The following is a 19,299-nucleotide window of genomic DNA, read 5'->3' as shown; positions in this document are numbered from 1 at the left end:
GACAAGGAAGTGAAACTAGATTGATAGATCAGTTGCGAGATACATAAGTGGTGCGCTGAGAATAATCTTACGGACACAAGAATGTATGGGATAGTGTTCCTCGCTGTCAAGGTGCACACTCTCACCCCCCCCCCCGACAATAATAACAAATCCTTTATTTGCTTACTGCCGCGCCCAGCTCGACCCTATTCTCTGCATGTTATGGCGATACGTGGTATCGTGTTGCGCTCATTTATTTACTTCCCCGCCAGGACTGGATTCCGCTCCAATCTACGAAGCCCGAGTGGGGGCTGGTTGCGAGCAGGGCGAGCGTCCCCGACGACTATGTTGCCAAGCAGCTCTATGAGGAGGTCGCCTTCTTTCGGCTCATTAAGGCCTGTACCGAGGTACACCCACGTGTCCAGACAGTCGCTCTGCTCTCGGCACTCAGCGCTCTCCTCTTTCTCCGTCGTCTTCGACGTTTCTGGCTTCTTCTTCATCAGGTGCTGGGGATGAAAGCAGAAGACGTGTTCGAGGGCGTGGGATTACGCTGCTCGTTGCTCTTGATGAAGGAGGCATATGCCACGACATACTTTGTTTTGGGCGCTGCGTCTTACGCCTTCGTGCCGCACGCACACGCACACGCACACGCACACGCACGCGCACGCACACGCACACGCACACGCACACGCACACGCACACGCACACGCACACGCACACGCACACGCACACGCACACGCACACGCACACAGGGCAACGACCACTTGTTGCGTGTGCACCGGGGAAGCGACGTGGAGGTGTTTCTGTCCTATTTCAAACCGCTTGCGGCCATCTCATTGGCACGACGCCCAACATTGAGGTGCGCCCACCACTTGCCACCCGCGGCTGCATCGACTCTCTTCTGACTTCAGTACCACGTTAACCTCCCCCGCTCCGTGTCGTGTCGCCTGTTTCCATGCTTCTTGCAGCTGGTCAGCCAAAAGTCCAACTCCAGTCGTGTACACTTTACGCCGGGCAGGTGGCCACCCGGCAGCTCGCATTTTTTCATCGGTAATGGACATCCACCCACGCGCATTTGAGTGCACCGACTCACTGTGTTGTGTCGTCGTCGTGTGTCGGGTGCGTGTGTGTGTGTGTGTGTGTGTGGTCGGTGAGTGTCGTGTAGGTGTGTTGAAGGGTCTCGCTGGTGAGCTGTGTCGAGGGAAGGACTTCGTGACGCGATCGTACCCGAACAAGGACGACCGCGAGGACCACACCTTCTCGTGGTCACCGCCCTCGGTTCGTCGTCCCCCTCCCAGCTCGCATCTGCTCTCCAAACAAACCGTCGAGTTGACGCTCCCCCCGCACCACCCGACCATATAGACGGACAGCTGTCCGCAGGACGCGGGTCCGAAGGAAGGCATGAGCGTGCGGTATTTCAGCCGCCTGCACCCATTCCACATCATGTTCGATCGGGACTGTAGCATTATACAAACTGGGCCAGTACGTTTTTAATGACCTCCTACTCTCTGCACTGTAGTGTGGCTCGAGACAATGTAAATACTGACACACACACACTCCACACACACGACACACATCATATCTATCTACGTCGCCACTCTTCCTGCACGCGCAAAAACAGTCACTACAAAAGCTGATAAAAGCGGAGACGGGCAGCCACATGTCGAAATACTTCACCGTGAAGGTGCCCGCGGACACCAGCTTCTCCAGTTTCCGATCCATTCTCTACCAGCGCCAGGCCTCGCTCTTCACCGTCTCCTTCAAACGCACCCCGGACCTCTCCGTGGACCTCCTCGGCCAGGTACCGACCTCATAATCTTCGCGCGCGCGCACCATTGAATTGGGTTGGTCCCAATTTGACAGCGGGCGTGGGGAGTGACTGACCATTGCGGCGCGCGCAACAGATGATCTACCTCACATCCAGATCGATCATGTGCTTCGTCTGCACGCCAGTGATCGGGTCTGCCGACGAATTCAAGTACCGCTCGCCACACACACACACACACACACCACACACACACACACACACATACACACACCGGATGCTTATGTTCGATCCGACGATCTCCATTACTGCAGGGCGCTCGAGATTCAAAAGTCGGACTTCTCGTTGCTCGAGGCTGCCCACCTCCCCTTCAGCTTCCCAGGTGAACACTCAACTTCCTCGGTACCTCCCCTCTCTTCACATCTCTCTGTGCCGTGCGCGTCGTTCGTCTGCGTGTGTCGTGTCGTGCGTGTTGCCTGATTCTGGTTCGCTGGCTTCACAGGAGGGGGAAGTCGCCGCTGTGCCCGAAGAGACTGCGGAGGCGTCTGTGCCCGCAGACAGTGCTGACCGCGCGGGGGGCGACGCCAAGGAGAAGGAGGCCCATATGTCGCTCAGCGGCGACGCGGTCAATGCGCGGGGCGAAAAGAAGGGCCTCTTCAAATCGATTTTCCAGGGATCGCGGCAGGAGCGGGACAAGCTGCAGCGCGAGGACCGCGAGAAGCTGCTCAAGGAGGTCAGGGACGCAGGGCAGCAACTACAGCAGCAGCAGCAGCCGCAGCAGTCTGCGCAACAACAGCCAATGCCGCAGCAGCAGCAGCCGGTCACGGCGGCCGAAGTGCAGGAGAAGCGACCGGTCAAGAGCAAGGAGCAGGCGCTGAGGGACGAAGAGCTGTCCGCGGACAGCAAGCGACGACTGACCAAGACCGGATCGCTACCCGACGTCAAGATCAGCTATCAGGGTAACACGCACACACGCATACACGACACACACGGCACGACACGACACGGCACACGCGGCACAACACACACACACACACACGGCACACACGTTCCGCGGTCAAACTAAACCGTGCAGACACGTCGGGCGAGAGCGGGGCAACCCCCGAGGTGTCCGGTGGAGAAGAGGGCAAAAAGGAAAACGCGGTACGCTTCATGCTCCTCCCCCGCCCTTGCCCTCGACTCACCACACATGCCGCGTTGTGTGGGGTCGTGCGTGTGCGGCCCGGTGCCTCGCGTGTTTCGTGTCGTGTCGTGTCGTGTGGCCACCAGCAGGTCCCTCCCCAGTCGCCACAGCGAAAATCCAAACGCGGCTTTTATTTCCTCTCGTCGTCGGTGGCGGGCACGTCATCGCCGCTCTCCTCCGCCCGCGACGCCTCGCCCTCCCCGCCGCCGGCGCCCGTCGCCTGCGACGACACTGGCGTGTCGCTCCGCGGCGAGAAGCCGCGCCAGACCGACCCGAAGGAGAACAGCAAGAAGCGGGCCAACAGCGGCAGCAAGATCCAGCAGCAGGTCAAGTCGGGCTTGCCCCGCGTTGCGGCGGCGCAACAGCCGCAGCCGCCGCAGCCGCCGGACAACCTGCCGGAGACGCTGATCCCGATCCCCACGCAGAGCCACTACCACAGCTACTTCCACCAGAACCGCATCCTCCACTCCTTCATCGAGGTATGCGCGCCACTCTACCGTTGTGTGTGTGTGTGTGTGTGTGTGGTTGCCTGGTGCGTTTGGACTGACTGTCGTGTGCGTGTGTTTCGTCGACGCGATGGGCAGCTCCTGCTCGAGGACTCGTGGGACAGCAAGTTTGTGCTCACGAAGGCCATCCTGCAGACCGGGCTTCAAGTGGTACGATCACTCCGTGCACTTTCTTTCTTCTTCCGATTGCCTTAACTCTTTGCTTAAAGCTCTTCTTTGTGTCGTGTCGTGTCGTGTCGTGTGCGGTGGTGCGTGTGGTGTGCGTGTGTGTGTCGGGCGACCAGCAAGAGGAATCGGTGCGAACACAGCTGTTCGAGGCCGTGTCGGTCTTCTACTCGTCCATGGGCAAGTTCCCCTTGCTCCTGGCGGCCCTCATCGAAGACGATCTCAGCGCCACCCCGAAATGTACTCCCCCCGACCCACTCCAATCTATCGTGTTGACTGACCGTTGTGTGTCGTGTGTGTCGTGTGTGTCGTGTGTGTCATGTGTGTCATCCGCTGCAGCGGACGAGATTGAGAGCCAAGTGGTTTTCCGCGAGGAGAGCGCCGGCGTGCGGCTCTTCGTCACGTTTCTCAACCTCGAGGCCTCCTACTACCTCCAGCACTGCACCGGACCACTCATGGAGGCCGTGCACACGCTCAACAAGCCGCTCGAGGTGCGTCGGTCCCGGGGCACACCAAAGCGACCTACGATGGCATCTAAACACGTTCACACGACACACGCGACACACGCGACACGCGACACACGACACACGACACACGACACACGACACACGACACACGCACACGACACACGACACACACACAGGTGAACCCACTGCGAGTTTCCGAGGCCGAATGTGCTGCCAACGCCGCGCAGCTCCTGGAGATGTGCCAAAACTTTGTGGCGCACGTCTGCCGCTCCTCGGACTACTGCCCGCCGTACAGCCTCGCCCCCCCCCCGCGCATTTCCTTTTCCTGTGTGCTCGGCACTCATCGGGACGCGCTCGTGTGTGGTGGCCCACCACGACAGGACGGTGCGGCGCGCCTTCCACGTGATCAGCATGGAGGTCGCGCGGCGCTTGCCCGCCATGTACCTGCAATCGATCGCCAACCTCCTCTTCCTGCGCTTCCTATCGCCCGCCATCGTCACACCGAGACACGGGCAATGTACGTTGTTGTGTCATATTATTGATTTTCTCTATTTTATTATTTATTGTCAATTAGTCTTATTTATTTGTTTTTGGCTTTTTTTGGTGTATTGTACTAATTATACTCCAAAATGCAGCGCGGACCCCGGCCGAGCAGCGCACGCTGACGCTGGTGGCGAAGGCAGTCTACAACCTCATGAATAACATCACGTTCGGCGAGAAGGAGCCCTACATGACCCCCATGAACGCGTTCATCTCCACCTACAACGTCAACGTCGTCCAGCAGTTCATGCGAGATCTAGTGGTACTTCCGTATGTGTGTGTGTGTCGCGTGTGCTGTGTGTGCGAACGGCGGTGTCTGACTGCGGTGCGCAGGACGAAGAAAAGTTGGCCAGGGTGATAGGACACAAGGCACGCACAAGCGGGCGTACCATCAACGACATGGCCACGGTTCAGCTCAAGTCCCTCACGTCGCTGAACAACATCAAGAAGGCGCTCCTCACCTTCCTGCCCCAGCTTTGGACCGCCTCCTTCACCAACCCCGAACTGGTACGCCCGCCCTGTTGGTTTTACTGCGCCTTGAAGGCTCTTCTTCTCACATGAAGCGGTCGTGCAGCAAAAGAGACTGCAGCGACTTTTGTCGGTGAGCTTGTGCGACATCGTGACCGAGATGGTGCCGTGCTGATCTCGGCGGGTCTCAGAGACCTTCGTTATACCAATGAATGCACAAAGTAGGAGAACACATGACTGTATGTTCCTTTTTTTTCTATTCTTTTTTGTAGTGACTACTCGCGCATGGTCTCCGTTGTTGCTCGTTCTCTCTCCCTCTGTCGCAGTACTTCGTTGTCCTTCGTCAGCCTCGCTATCGTCTCGGTCATTCTGGCCAGTTGGCATCGCAACTGGTCTTCTTCATCGTCGCGCCCTCGCCTCCTCTTGGCCTTGCGCTCGACTTCTTCTTCTTCTTCTTTGGCCCCGTCATCAATGGTTTCTGTGCGATCCCCGTCCGGCTCACTCTTCCTACGCTTCAGCGGCCGATCGTCCACCGTCTCCTTGCTCGATATCGCAGCCGACGAGTCGATGTGGCCGGCCGCGTAGTGGTGGGTGAGTTGCAGCTCGCGGTGCATTCGAAGGCCGTCGTCGGGGAAGATCGGGCCCAGCTTCGGCAGACCCGACGGGGCCGGAGCGGTGTGTAGGCAGCCGATGCTGCGTTCGCGTCCGCCGGGCATCAGGCCGGCCAGAGACAAGACCACTGCCACGAGCTTGACCGGCACCAGCCGGCCGCCGCCGGTCTGACAGGCCTCGACCCACACGCCGCACTTCTCGCGGAGCTCGCGCTGCAGCTCGACCAGCTTCCAGCTTCCGCCGCGCCCTTTGGCAGGCCAGCCGCCCCACAGCGCCCAATGGGCCGCCTCCGACGAGCCCGACCTCGGGGCCTGGAACTGGTAGCAGTCGTTGTTGCTGACGTCATCGCCGTTCTTCATCTCGTCGGTCGTCGTTGTGGTGGCCTTGACGAAGAGCTTGTTGAGCGCTTGTTCGAGCTGGGCCTGACACACGTCGACTTGTTGAAGAAGGAGCGGCTCGGATCGAAGAGGAAGTGGGTTTCGTGCCGCGTGCTCCCACACGACCACGCGCCTCGACGAAGAGTTCACGTACTTGGCGGTGAGCTCCTCGAACTTGGCCGCGGCCGCGCTGCCAGCGAGCATCCGCTGGGTCGGCTGCGCCCCGATCTCCCCTCGGAACTCGCGCGCCAACCTCGCCACCTGCCCCACGAAGGCCGTCTTCTCGCACCCGAGCCAGCCCAGCACGCCCGCCATCATCGTCGTCAGCGAGTGGCTTTCGGACTTGCGAGCGCCGACCACCCGGCGGCCACCGCCACTCACGCCGGCCTCGAGCTTGACCTCCGACCGCGGCCAGCGGGGAGCGGCGGGTGGTGGCGGGTGGCGCTGGGCGCTGTCCCACAGGGCTCGCCAGGCCTGCGACGCGATCAGGTGACCAGTCTTGATCATCACCGATTGGGTGGGCTGACTCGCAGTGGCGCTAATCACGGCAGCGGCGGCCTGATGAGCAGCCACGGCGGCGGCGGCGGCCGGGGCGGCAACAGACCGGGCGGAGAAGGTGAGGCGCGCGGTGAGGGTGAGCCGGGCCAAGGCGTGCTTGACCTGGCGCGCACGGGACTCGCCGCCGGCGACCATGAGCTCGAGCGGGAAGCGGCGGCCGGGCGTGAGCGCGGGCACGGAGGAGTGGTAGAAGGTGACCCCGATCCGGTCCAGCGGCAGCGGGTCGACTACGCGCCAGCCGACTCGGACCACGGGCAGGGCGCGCAGGTTCGATTCCCGCAGGGCGAGCGCGGCGTAGTCGGCGGCGGGAGGACGGATTGCAGGGTGGTCATGGCCAGCCGGCGCACGGCCGGCGGGTCGAACTCGGCCACAAGGCTCACCTTGTAGAAGCCATCGACCAGTTCAACCATCCGCGTGTCGAGCTCTTCGCATTCCTCGCACTCTTGTTCTTCTTCTACTACTTGCGAGTCGGTGTTGCCGGCTGGGTGATGGTGGTCGGTTGTGGTGGTAGCCAGTCGCAGGGCGGGCGAATAGTAGTAGCGCCGCTCGGCGGCGGGCAGGGCCAGGTTGTGCGCGCTGGAGAACACTTCGCAGCGGAAGCCATTGAAGTCGAAGGTGGCCAATGGCGGGGCAATCACGACCACTACTACGGCCTGAGCCAAAGCTGTGGGATCCACTTCCGGGCTAGCTGCAACCTGGGATTGACCAGTTCTGCTGGTGGTGGGCAGGCCCAAGAGAAACTCTCTTGAGCTGGAGGGACTGGCAGGGCTAGAGGACATGCTAGTGGTGGTCGCCAAGTCGGTCGGGGAATTCATGATGATGGCTATGTGTAGGATGCGAATAAACACGGCTTTGCAGCTGCGGCTTGTGCGTCTGCGGTCAAAAGAAAAACAACCGTAGGCCAATTTCGCGCTTTTGTTTGTTCCCAACTTCGGTCGAACTTTGTGCTTCCACGTGGCGGCCAACCACAGGTCCCCATGTCGACCAAAACAGTGGTCGCCATGTTAGCGCCACGTGGGGGTTTCGATGACTTCGGGCTGACCGAATACTCTTGGGTCGAATCCTTCATGAAGAAGTAGAAGAAGAACCGGAAGGGTTTGGGCGGAAATAGAGATCAAGTGGGAAGGTGGTGAAGGTGGTGATTAAATAGTGTTTGTGGTCGTACAACCCTCTCTCTCTTTGGAGCAACGTATCCTACCACGTCCCAGAAGATTGGGGGGTTGGCTCGAAAAACTGTTTGCGGGGACGAGTCGCCTGTGTGGGTGTTGGTGGTCTGTTGATTGGCGTTCGGCTGCGGTTCGGGGTTGGTGTGTAGCGTGCTTGGTATGACGACGGCGACGATGGCGTGTCCAAAGGTCGGAAGGCTCTCGGCTGTCCTCTTCGTCATTCCTTTCTTCTCCTCTGTTCCTCCTCCATTCGATCCTTCGTGTCGCTCGTTGTGCCACAACGAGCGACGTAGCAGACCTGGTGTTCGGGGCACCTAATATTAGGCTGCCCTCGCCGTCGTCGCGCTCGTCGTCACCTCCATCTCTCGCTTCGTCGACTTCGAAACCTTCTTCCTCCTTCTTCTTCTCGTTCGCCTCTCCAGGCCGCCAAGCAACGCTACCACACTCACTCCACCACGATCGATACGCTCTCTCAGCGATGACGCACCGCCTACACCACCACCACAACAAGGACCGGATTGGGGTGAGCTCAACTCGCACCTCAACCCCTCTTGGGGGCAACTGTGAGAAAGGCGCGTACCTCTTCTCCGGGCAAATGACTTTTGCAGTCTGATTACAATAATTACTCAAACGTGAACTGCGTCTGCGTTTCACAGAAGTTGACTCCGTCGTTTGTAACGCTGGTGCGAAGCGGTTGAATGTGAGTCTCGGGCGTGCGCAGAGCGAATAGAGAAGAGAGAGAGAGAGAGAGAGCCCTACCTCACAAGCGCAACACCTCTACCGCGAGAAGGCGTGACGCATATAAGCGTTCCCGCTTCGTGGAAGGTGGCTGGCACTACCATGTCGCCAAATCTCACCTGCGCCACGAAGACGAGTTAGTTAGGGGGGACCAGGGCCAGCCTGTTGGCCACTGGCCGCGGAGAAGCAGCGCACCTTCAGGTTCGATGAATTGATGAAGTTGCTTCCCAAAATTACAATCCGTGTTCCGCCATGTACAGGACCCGCCGAGGGTAGGACCTCCATCACCACCGGCGGCGGAGGACCTGTATAGGCAAAAGGGGAAGAAACAAGAAGAAGGTAAGTCGCCAAGGTCTTATAGAGGGACACGAGAACGAACACGAGAAAAGCAAAGAAAAGGCTTTGCCCCGGGTGTGTGCTTTCCTGTCCCGTTTTGTAAATCTGCAGATGGTTCGCAAATGTTTCGGAGACCGAAATTAAAACACTGGGTCTCTTCTTCATTTCCGCTCGATTCGCACGCGCGCCGCCGCACACGCACACGCACACAGCCTTGCCGCACACGCGCGGCAGCAGGGGGGGAACAAAAACAAAAAAAACCACGGACATACGCCCAAACGAATAATGCGGCGCGAAAAGCGAGCGAGCGAGAAGAGTTGCGGTGGAGGAGTACTTACTCTCTTGCTTTTCGTTGAGGTATTGCGTGTGAGAGAAGACCTCGATGGGGTTTGAGATCACGGTGCAGCCGGGAATGTCCTCAAACGCCGCCTGAGCACCGGCATACCTGCAAACGGCCGGGTTTAGGGTACTATTTTTCACTGGTGCAGCTCAAACGTGGTCAAACGTACTTCTTGAGCGTGAATCGTAGCCGGAAGAGCGTTCCCTGCTGCTGCGACGTTGAGAGGATCTTGAGCTTCTTGAACGCGGCGAACACACCGTTCGTGATTCTGACGATCCGATTCCCGTCCACGCACTGCGGCAATGGCGTCTGCACAACGGTCCGTGTTAGTCCTCGTGCTGAGGTTTCGAAGTGCGTGCAACGAAAGAGAGGGGGGGCTCTTACCTCGTTGTCGCTTCGCAGCAGGGTAGCCTCCACAAATAGATTCGAGTCGTTGTCCTGGCCCGAAAGCAGCATCACCGTCGGGAAAGGCTTGAGGATGCGCTGGTACACTGTTTTCGATGGTGGCTGCCGCGCTATCCGAATCTGGAACCTGCAGGTGTCGCGAAAATGTGTTGCAGTGATCAGATCAGATCGAAAATAATCATAAGAGCGAATTGCTCACACTTGGTGCAAATTCAATGGAGAAATGGCACGTACCTTTGTGGTGTGCCGTCAGCGGCGACTGAGTGACCTGCACCATCAGATTCTCCTGTAGCGGTTGTGGTGGGGCCAGTGTCCATCCCGATCGAGCTCATCGAGAGCGGACTCGTGGGGGCTGATGAAGAAGGCTGCACCGAGAGCAGGGGCGGGCCTTCGTGGCCCTCGAGAAGGAATCCCTGTGCACCTGCCACGTCCATCGCGTAGCCGTGGCCATCACCTATGAGATCCAATTCGTCCTGAATGGCCTGCAATTCGTCGTCGGCCGGTCGCTTTCGGCCGCGCTTGACAGCAGAGGAGGTGGAAGGAGTGGAGGGGATAGATGAAGAGCCGGGAGTCGAGGGTAGAGGAGTAGTAGGGCCAGATGGAGGAGGAACGTAGGAGGGAGTAGGGGCAGTGGTGGTCTTGGCCGACGTAGATGTCGTGAGGCCAGCCGCTGATGAGGAGAGGGCATGCGTAGCAGAGGCGATGCGACGCTTGATCTCGAGGAGGGTGGAGGATTCGATCTGGAGAAGCTGGATGAGGACACGCGTTTGCTGAGGCGAGAGCTTGGAGAGCCAGTTTTGCAGCGAGAAGAGCTCATCGACCGGCAGCTTGAGCAGCTCGATCAGGAGGTGGAGGATCTCCCAGGGCAGGCCCGGCTCCAGCTGAAGAAGCTGCTGGCGCTCGAGGTGAAGTGGCGTCTCCGACAGGATCGAGTGATAGCGCTTCATGGTGTCGAAGGACCACGACTGGAACACCTCTTGCACCTACTCAATCCCATTGAACGTCATGGTCAGCGATACAGGCACACATGGAAATTGACAATGCAATAATCGGGTAATTGTGAGCAATAAATGATTTTACGAACCTTCTTCAAGAACGCCTCCTGGCTCTCTTGCGATCCAGGGGGGATTGTGTTGTTGGTGAGGTGAAGCAGCTGGAGGACGGTGATCTGCTGCAGGAGCTGCTGAATGCCGAGAAGATCGATAAGGATGCGCAGCGGCACGGCGTCAGCGGGCGGGTCCTTGATGAGTTGCTGCAGCTTCGGGGGTTCGATCTTGGAGAGGAAGGGGGGCAGCTTCTCGAACATTTGACCGAGGAAGGGGATGATGAGGTTCTGAGGCAGCTTGGGCTGAGCGATCTGCGTCAGGTAGATCAGGACCTGCGGGTGGTCCTGACCCAGCTGGTGCAGCTTCACCAACAACCCGTGAAGCTGTTGATTGATCGTCTGATGATTCATTGTGTCGAGGGGGCGGGTGTCGAATCGTAAAAAAAAACTACTAATTCTCCTCGCGGACGGACTCCAACGACACGCCTCGATCGAGAGCTCGGGCGAGATTTAAGGAGGGCTAGCGCTGTGCGAAATGGGTGGGGCTGGGTCTTTCAGAATTGACGAATTAACCCTTGTTATCGCCACACCTGGAGAGAGCACCAATACTCCCGCGGCCCTGTTGTTGGTCCTTCTGGTGCTGCAATCGCTGAAAACCGTCCGCCCCAGCTTATTTCCCGGTTTATTATTTTCGACTGCTAATCCCTCGCATTGGGCGCTCGCAGTGTCAGCGCGCAGTGTCTACAACAAATCGCAACGGTCAGGAAAACACGAAAACAACCCACAACTCCTGGCGGCACTAACGCAAGTTGTAGATTTCAATGGAGACCGAGACAGAGGAAGATATAGAGGTTCGCCCCCTCTGGCACTCCCAGGAACACAAATAAATTAAATTAAATTAAAATTAAATATAAAAAACTAATAAAAGCAACGCTGCACTCACTGCGTCTCACTGTGCGCTGGCCGGGGGCGGGGGCGTAGATATTGACAGAGTACTCGTTCGTGAAGCACTGCCAAGAGGTGTGGTCGCACTGCGTGGGCTACCACCGGCAGGTGGTCAAGTACTTGCTCCTGTCCGTCGTGGTGGCCTTCTTCGGCATGGCGCCGCCCTACCTCATCTCCTGGTACATCAACAAGCTCACGAAGTAAGTCGCAGCACCATACGCGCGCTGTGGTGGCGCTTGCTGGCTTAGCATTTATCATTTATTATTCATTATTCATCATTTTATGTTGTGCTCTTCTACACGTGATCCGCCCACAGAGCGGACTACGAGGGGCTGAATCCGCTGGTGGCGTCCGCGGTGGCGTCGTATCTGGCCTTCCACATTTCCGACGCCTTTGTGGTGTACCAGACCTCGGTGCTGGCCGAGAACATCGCCTGCCAAGTGCGCCTCACGGCCTGGAACGAACTGCTAAAGGTGTGTCCCTTGTCGCACACAACGCACGCACGCACGACCGCACGCAGCGCACACAACACACGCAGCGCACTCACCAAACGCTGCAACAGACACAATACCAGTTGTTCGAGCGACATCCGCAGGGCCTTCTTGCCACTCGGGTCGAGGTACTTTCCTAGACCGTGAGGTGGCTGCACTGGCATGGTGGCATGTAGTCTCACTCGGACCGCGCACCGCCGCGCAGCACGGGGCCAACGCGGTCGACTCCTTCATCCGGTTCCTCTTCCGGGTGGGCGTGGTGAAGGACTTCCTCAGCACGGTCTTCTCTTTCGGGTTCATCTTCTACATGTACCAACCGATCACTTTTTCCCCCAGCCCAGACCACGCGACCACTCACCTGTTCTGCTCTAATCAGGGACTGGCGAATAGGTCTGGTCACCCTCTTTACATCGATCTTCTACGTCATCCACTTCATCTACATCAAGAACAGGTATGGACGCTTCTTGTTCATCATCATCATCTCTCTTCTTCTGGATCGCAAACACGGGTTCCCTTGTGCTGGGGCGCAGGATCGTGGTCTATCGAAACACCTATCTTGAGAAGACCGAGGCCACCACCGGCAGCGTGTGGGGCTACTTCGCCCACATCCTGGTGCTCAAGCTGCTCAACATGATGGACCAAGTACGGCCTGCCTATAGCCTCTTACTTCCACACTACTGCCCCCAACTCACCTGTGTGTGTGTGTGTTTTATTGCCTTTAGATCCTCCCAACCCTGGACGCGTATGTGCGTGAAGCGCTGGCCGTACGCAGGAACATACTGTACGTTCCTGCCCACTGCCCGTCCGCCTGCCAACGTGCGGCGTGGCACTGACGCGCTTATCGCGCCCCAGGTTCCTGGACCGCTACAAGGTGACGGTCGGTCGCGTATGCAACAACGTCAGTGAGATGCTGATACTGGTCCGCACCGACTGCTAATCGTGTCCGCACCCTCTCTCCACATTTGAGCGACTCACCCGGGTTCCATTTCGACTGCAGGTGCTCATGACGGGCAGTCTGATTGCAGGCAACACAGTTCTCGGCGACGTTCTGCTCATGCACAAATACTACGCCAAGTTTAACAGGTTTGCGCCGCACACGCACGCACGCACGCACAACCTGACATCTGCGATGTTGTTCCTTTAGTCACTTGCGAGCAATGACCAACAACTACGACATCTACCTCAAGACGTGCACCAAGATGTACCGATTCTCTCGCCTCATGACGGTTCGTTCGAGACCCCCCTGCCCCGCGGTTGCTGGCACTGTGCGAGCACACTGAAAGAAGCCCAACACACGCACACGCACACGCACAAACACAGGAGTGCAGGGCCTTGAAGCAGGCGGAGCCGGAGCTTCCGAGCCGCGTGCCATCGAATTGGACCCAGATCGAGGTGCGGAGCACTGATCTCTCTCATATCGCGGGGAGCGACCATTGACCCGATTTTCTGCGTGGCCGCCCGCACACAGTTCTCCAAGGTCTGCTTCTCGTACGAGTCGCTGATCACCAAGGCGCGCCCGGCTCTCGACCACGTCTCCTTCACCATTCACAATGGCGCGTTGACGCCGTTCACTCCCACAAACATATTTATTTATTAATTTTTACTTTTGCTCTGCAGGCGAGAAGGTGGCGATTGTGGGACGGTCCGGGTCGGGCAAGAGCACGCTCGTCAAGATCCTCCTCCGACTCTACCATCCTCAGGTAGCAACGCAACGCAACGCCTTCAGTTCCGCTCCTGCATTCACACACCACAGTTTGTGAAGATATCTGACGCTATCGTGCGCCACCACACGGCAGTCGGGCGAGGTGACGGTCGGCGGCACCAACATCGCCAACGTGGTCTCCGAAGAGCTCTACAACTGCATCAAGGTCCGCCTCGCCCACTTCCTTCATTTTAAAAAAGAATAATTCTAATAATAAGTATAATAATGCTTAAAATTCTAATAATAAGTATATAATATAATATAATATAATATAAAAAAACCTCGTGCAGGTGGTGCCCCAGGACGACGAGCTGTTGAACTGTTCGCTGTTTCAGAACCTGGCCTACGCCACCCCGGACCCGGTGTCCGAGGACGACGTCATCGACGCCCTCCGCAAAGCCGACGCCTGGCACTTCATCCAGGTGCGCTCTTGTCCACCGCACCACCCTTTACACCACACGCACCTCATCGGGCGCGTTGCCCGTTCAGGATCTGCCCAACCGGCTGGGCTCGGTGATCGGCCCGGGAGGAGTACAGCTGAGCGGAGGCGAGACGCAGCGCGTGTGCATCGCGCGAGCGCTCATTTCCAGGTACGTGCCTCCCTCTCTCCGCGCCGCGCTTGTGTTGGCTTTGGGCTGACGGTCGTTGTTGTGGTCGACTGCCCAGTCCGCAGGTGATTGTGTTGGACGAGGCCACGTCTTCGCTGGACGTGATGACCGAACAGCGCGTGCATGCCACGATGGCGTCGCTCTCCCAAGACACGACCAGTACACTCTCCCCCCCCCACGCCACTCCCCCGGCTTGTGGACTTAATGCGGCAACTAAGTGACCTGTGCCCCTCCGCAGTCATCGCTGTGACGCATCGCATCTCTTCCCTGCACCTCTTTGACCGCATATTGGTCATGCACCACGGCAAGGTAATTCGACACACCACACACACCACACACACACGACACACGACACACGACACACGACACACGACACACGACACACGACACACGACACACGACACACGACACAACCACACGGCACATCGGTTCTAACTTTTACGGCATTGACGTGCGGTAGTTGGTTGGAGATGGGACCCACGAGCAGCTGCTCGGCGAGAACGAGTACTACCAGGGCCTGCAGAAGGCCAACAGCGAGGATCAGCCGCGGCAGGAGGAGCACCCACACCAGTCGTGACCACAGCCTGCCCTTTGGGACTGCTGACGTGGCAAACAAAAAATACAAAAATGCAACAAATAATAATACGTGACGTCATAGCCGAAGTGCCAGAGAAACGGACGAGGAGCAAGATGAAAGCATCTGGCTTGCTTCTTCTAGTCGTGGTGTGCACAGTTGTGGCATGTGCCGCGGGGGTACGCACTCTTTTTTTCTCCTTTGATGCACATCTTTCAGGCCATTTAGATTTTTTCCATCTTCGCACAAAAACTCATCCACTACCATCGTCCATCTGGTTGGCGCCGACGCAGGATTTTTTCGGCACTACGAAGCACGAGAAGGTGCTCATGAAGGACGTGACGGCACTCACCCTCCGCAAGGGCGAGATGACCACCGGCCGGCGTTCCTCCCCCGTGCCCCAGGTTCGCCAGCGCCCTCTCTTCTTACGTGTGTCGTGTGTGTCGTGTGTGATCCTTAACGCGCCCGTGTGATCACAGTTGCAGTGTGTCGGCTACTGTCCCTACGAACCCGACGTAGTGCAGTGCACCGTCACCGGCTACAACGCCATGGGTTCGCTCCTCCTCCTCCTTCTTCTTCTCCTCCTTCTCCTTCTCCTTTGATGGAGCGCCTCACCCGCAACTCCTCACCGTGCAGAGCCTCAGTGGAAGTGCGACGCAGAGTTTGAGGGGTACGTGTCGTGTGTCGTGTCGTTTGCGCGCGCACGTGTGTCCTGTGTGTCGTGTGTCGTGTGTGGTTGTGTCGTGTCGTGTGTCGTGTGTCGTGTCGTGTCGTGTCGTGTGCTCAATGCCTGAACGTGGGCATGTGCGCAGGGACTACAAGATGGGCCGCATTGAAGTGGTGTGCGAGGGGTACGACTACCCCGACGACCCCTACATCCTCAAGGGCAGCTGCGGACTCGAGTACAGCGTGGAGCGCCGCAGCGGAAGGTACTCCCCCTCCCCGCAGCCTCGTCTTCGTCTTCGTTTTCGTCTTCATTTTCGTACCAGAGAGCTGACGATCCGCTCCCAGCCGGTACCACGGCAGCGCGGGCTACGGTCAGGACAGGGAGGCCTCATCGTCGGGCAGCAGCCTGGCCTGGCTCTTCATCATCGGCATCGTCCTCTGGGTGGGCTATTCGATGTTTACCAGGTGAGACGTGGCCCACTCACCGCACACGACACGACACGACACGACACGACACGCTCACACTTTCCTCTGTGTGATGCACCGATAGGCCAGCAGCGACTGGCTATGGCGGTGGCGGTGCTCCCTACGGCGGAGGCGGTGGCGCTCCCTATGGCGGTGGTGGCGCTCCCTACGGCGGCGGCGGCGGCGGCGGCGGCGGTTATGGCTACGGTCCGGGATGCGGCGGCACCCCTGGCGCGGGTCTCGGCGGCGCCGGCGGCGGCCCGGGCTTCTGGTCCGGCATGGCGACTGGCGGCCTCGTGCGTCTTCCCCCCCACACGTTCTTCTCTTGTGCGCCCCTCCGAGGGTCCTGACTTGGTTGTTTGTTGTGGTTGTTGGCCGGCCGCGACCAGATGGGCTATCTGTTCAACAGGCGGCCCTACGCGCCCACCAACTACGGCTACGGCTACGGAGGTGGCTACGGCGCCCCGAGCTACCGCTCCGGCTACTCGGGCGGCTTTGGGTCTTCTTCCTCCTCTTCATCGGGCTTCGGCGGCGGCAGCTCCACTTCTTCAGGTATTCCCTGCCCACCATCATCGCGTAGCCGGCCCACCCAGTCTAAACGAGTGTTGTGTGTGTGTGCGTGTGCGTGTGCGTGCGTGTGTGTGTGCGCGCGTGTGCGACACAGGATACGGTGGCACCCGGCGGAGGTAGTGCCGAGCAATGCGGAGGTGGTGGGTAGTGCTGTGGTTGGAACTCTTCGATCGAGCTTGAAAGTGCCGCGACGACACACAAAAATGAAAAACAAAAATCTAAAGGAAGCCCTCTTTTGAGAGGGAGACGTAACCGCTGCCCGTTCCTCCTCCCAAAAGCCGAAGCTAACTCGATCACATTCCTCCTCCTCCTCCTCACGCTTCTGCTTGCTGCTCTTTACAACTCGGTCGGCTTGCTCGCTGTGAAGTTCGCACAAACAACGTGTCAGACACGACACGACACGACACGACACACGCGCACGCCACACGAAAGTAAAGCGCAAGTCTGCGTACTGAGCTGCTTCTGGGCGGCTTTTCGGTCGGACTTGACCTGGCTCATGAAGGAGAGGTTGTAGACCTCGAACTGGTAGAACGTCTTCTCCTGCTTCTCGTAGCCCTCCAGGTCCCAGCCCTCCATGCTGTTGAGGTTGTTGTTGTGCGTTGGTGGTCGTGGCAGCGCACACGAGGAGAGAAGCGACGTCGGGCTAAGTGACACCACCACATCAATTCAAATGATACTGACCAGTGCTGCGCGTGTGTGCGGTGCGTGCGGTGAGGTGTGTGCGTGTGTGCGTGTGCGGTGCCTACCGAGAGTGGATGGAGGTGACGGGGTCGTTGGAGAAGACAGAGATGGTGGCGCGGCCGGGCTTGAACACGTTGACCACCTTCTCGATGAGCTCGGTGTAGGAGGGGAGGAGGATGTTGGTCTCGAACGAGGCGTAGGAGCACGACGACTGCGGGGTGACGTGGATCGTGAAGTAGCCGCCGTCGAGGATGCCGTTCACGCTGTAGCCCAGCGGATCGAACAGGAAGTCGTCCAGCTGCGCCTCCGGGAACAGGTTGGCGATGCCCGAGTTCTGCACACATGCACGCACGCACGCACCGACCGAGGCGTGAGTGCCCCGTGTGTCGTGGTGTGTCGTGTGTGTCGTGGTGTGTCGTGGTGTGTCGTGGTGTGTCGTGTGTGTCGTGTGTGTCGTGTGTGTCGTGTGTGTGCGTACGACGGAAGCGGCTCGGGAGTCGGTCGAGTGCTGCTTGTAGAAGGGCTTCATGGCCTCCTGATCGAGGTCGCTCATGAGGATCTCCAGCGTGGCATCGGGAGCGAGGCCCTCCCTGTTTTTATAAAATAATGAAAGATGATTGGTCAGCCCAAAAACCAATCATATGCGACCACAACCACAGCCAAGAGCCAATGGTAACAAACGTCCGTACTTCTTCTCGGGCTTTTCGGTCATGTACAGATACCAGTGCTCGCCGTTGAGCTTGCCCAGCACGTAGGCGGAGCCATCTGTAGTGGAAAAGAGAAGAAGAAGACGATCACTTGGTTGTACAGCTTTACGGTCAGGGGGTGCAAGGTGGTGGTCATGTGTGCCACACACGAACCGTCGCAGTGCTGGTCGAGGACCTTGACCTCGTCGGCAAAGTTCTTGTGCGGGCCGAGCTGACGCTCCGGCTGGGAGAAGTTTCGTCGCGAGAAGAACAGGTTCTCGATCTCGGGCAGGCCAACACTCTGTGGTGCACCACAGATGACGAACGTTCATCAGACCACCCACGTTGAGCAAAGATGGATGATTATTGTAATCAGCTGCGCTGCGGACATAAATGGGGGGAAAGATGCGATCGATTGATTTGATAAGGTGGAGAGTGATGTGATTGTGAACCTTGGCGATTTCGATCAGCCGGTCCAGAGCGAGCAGCAGGGTGGTCGTGCCGCAGGTCTTGAGAATGAGCTTGGTGTTCCACACGAACATGCTGCTCTCGCTGTGGGTGCCATAGATTATGAAGCAGTGGTGAGCAGCCACCTCCAAATCTCAAGATCACAAGATGAAGAGAAAACAAGAATGGAACATCTGGTTCACATTTGGCCTAATCGCACGTGCTACAAAAATCGCGTAAAAATTAAGATGAATTAAGATGGGGGTTGTTCGGACCTGAGGACGAAGGAATCGAGGTAGTCGTTGGACACGCTGTTGAGGATCTGGCAGTGGACGAGGTCAAGCATCTCCTCCCACACCTTCCTATCGACCGTGCGGAGGCCCCATCGGCTGTCCGGCTTGGTGGCATCGGGTCCCCTCGTGGTCACCGACGACGAGGAGCCATCGAGCGAAGCCGCCGGCTTGAACCACACCTCCAGGAGCTTCTCGGGTCCCTCGAAGTAGGGGTGGCCGTCGTCATCCGTCACGCAATCGAAAGAATCTCCCATCGTTTGATGATTTCGCGTAGAAATTTGTAAAAACAAAACCTTTAGGGCTCAGCGGAGGAGTGAGTGCAGAGATGTGGGGCTGGACGAGGGAAGGGGAAGGTCGATGCCGATCGTGGTATCCTTCTCTCTGTCTCTCGTGCGCGGAGAAGAAGTGAGGCCCGTGCAGTGGTCTGGTAAAAATAACGAAGCTGTCGACAGCGTAATTATTCTGCTTAAAATGTACATTAAAATGAAAGAAATAACAAATAATAACAAACAAATAAGTGG

The 19,299-nt window shown here is 58.1% G+C and overlaps 5 protein-coding genes and 1 pseudogene across 5 annotated transcripts; 3 read left to right on the top strand and 3 right to left on the bottom strand.

Annotated features, from left to right (window-relative positions):
* Nucleotides 1-1,032: 1,032 nt before the first annotated feature.
* ACA1_188310 (uncharacterized protein) lies at nt 1,033-5,248 on the top strand (the record flags this gene model as incomplete). The annotated part of the gene is made up of 16 exons (XM_004337858.1): nt 1,033-1,257; nt 1,342-1,461; nt 1,601-1,780; nt 1,884-1,957; nt 2,059-2,146; nt 2,247-2,703; nt 2,820-2,887; nt 3,017-3,406; nt 3,512-3,583; nt 3,718-3,838; nt 3,938-4,089; nt 4,242-4,354; nt 4,446-4,582; nt 4,701-4,867; nt 4,939-5,112; nt 5,180-5,248. The coding sequence occupies 16 exons, from the start codon at nt 1,033-1,035 to the stop codon at nt 5,246-5,248; spliced, it is 2,607 nt and encodes an 868-aa protein (XP_004337906.1).
* Nucleotides 5,249-5,348: 100 nt separating this feature from the next.
* Nucleotides 5,349-7,399, bottom strand: ACA1_188300 (annotated as a pseudogene).
* A 1,009-nt stretch (nt 7,400-8,408) lies between these two features.
* ACA1_188290 (IPT/TIG domain containing protein) lies at nt 8,409-11,061 on the bottom strand (the record flags this gene model as incomplete). The annotated part of the gene is made up of 9 exons (XM_004337857.1): nt 8,409-8,466; nt 8,546-8,643; nt 8,720-8,829; nt 9,199-9,305; nt 9,370-9,509; nt 9,585-9,715; nt 9,880-9,957; nt 10,027-10,588; nt 10,690-11,061. The coding sequence occupies 9 exons, from the start codon at nt 11,059-11,061 to the stop codon at nt 8,409-8,411; spliced, it is 1,656 nt and encodes a 551-aa protein (XP_004337905.1).
* A 410-nt stretch (nt 11,062-11,471) lies between these two features.
* Nucleotides 11,472-14,973, top strand: ACA1_188280 (ABC transporter, ATPbinding domain containing protein; the record flags this gene model as incomplete). Its single annotated transcript, XM_004337856.1, has 19 exons — nt 11,472-11,501; nt 11,632-11,795; nt 11,912-12,068; nt 12,292-12,395; nt 12,463-12,537; nt 12,617-12,728; nt 12,809-12,867; nt 12,939-13,005; nt 13,084-13,169; nt 13,231-13,312; nt 13,407-13,478; nt 13,555-13,617; nt 13,712-13,786; nt 13,883-13,954; nt 14,079-14,210; nt 14,278-14,378; nt 14,455-14,555; nt 14,635-14,705; nt 14,857-14,973. The coding sequence occupies 19 exons, from the start codon at nt 11,472-11,474 to the stop codon at nt 14,971-14,973; spliced, it is 1,740 nt and encodes a 579-aa protein (XP_004337904.1).
* Nucleotides 14,974-15,086: 113 nt separating this feature from the next.
* ACA1_188270 (transmembrane protein 66, putative) lies at nt 15,087-16,791 on the top strand (the record flags this gene model as incomplete). The annotated part of the gene is made up of 9 exons (XM_004337855.1): nt 15,087-15,149; nt 15,264-15,374; nt 15,450-15,522; nt 15,607-15,640; nt 15,783-15,899; nt 15,997-16,101; nt 16,187-16,397; nt 16,491-16,653; nt 16,766-16,791. 9 exons carry the CDS (start codon nt 15,087-15,089, stop codon nt 16,789-16,791), a joined length of 903 nt encoding a protein of 300 aa, XP_004337903.1.
* A 216-nt stretch (nt 16,792-17,007) lies between these two features.
* ACA1_188260 (adenosylmethionine decarboxylase) lies at nt 17,008-19,032 on the bottom strand (the record flags this gene model as incomplete). The annotated part of the gene is made up of 8 exons (XM_004337854.1): nt 17,008-17,030; nt 17,124-17,248; nt 17,418-17,686; nt 17,831-17,942; nt 18,042-18,117; nt 18,213-18,339; nt 18,491-18,590; nt 18,761-19,032. 8 exons carry the CDS (start codon nt 19,030-19,032, stop codon nt 17,008-17,010), a joined length of 1,104 nt encoding a protein of 367 aa, XP_004337902.1.
* Nucleotides 19,033-19,299: the final 267 nt, after the last annotated feature.

This window comes from Acanthamoeba castellanii, assembly GCF_000313135.1.
Source record: "Acanthamoeba castellanii str. Neff unplaced genomic scaffold scf7180000084747, whole genome shotgun sequence".
Classification (NCBI taxonomy): domain Eukaryota; phylum Discosea; order Longamoebia; family Acanthamoebidae; genus Acanthamoeba; species Acanthamoeba castellanii.
This window is presented reverse-complemented; position numbering and strand designations above follow the sequence as displayed.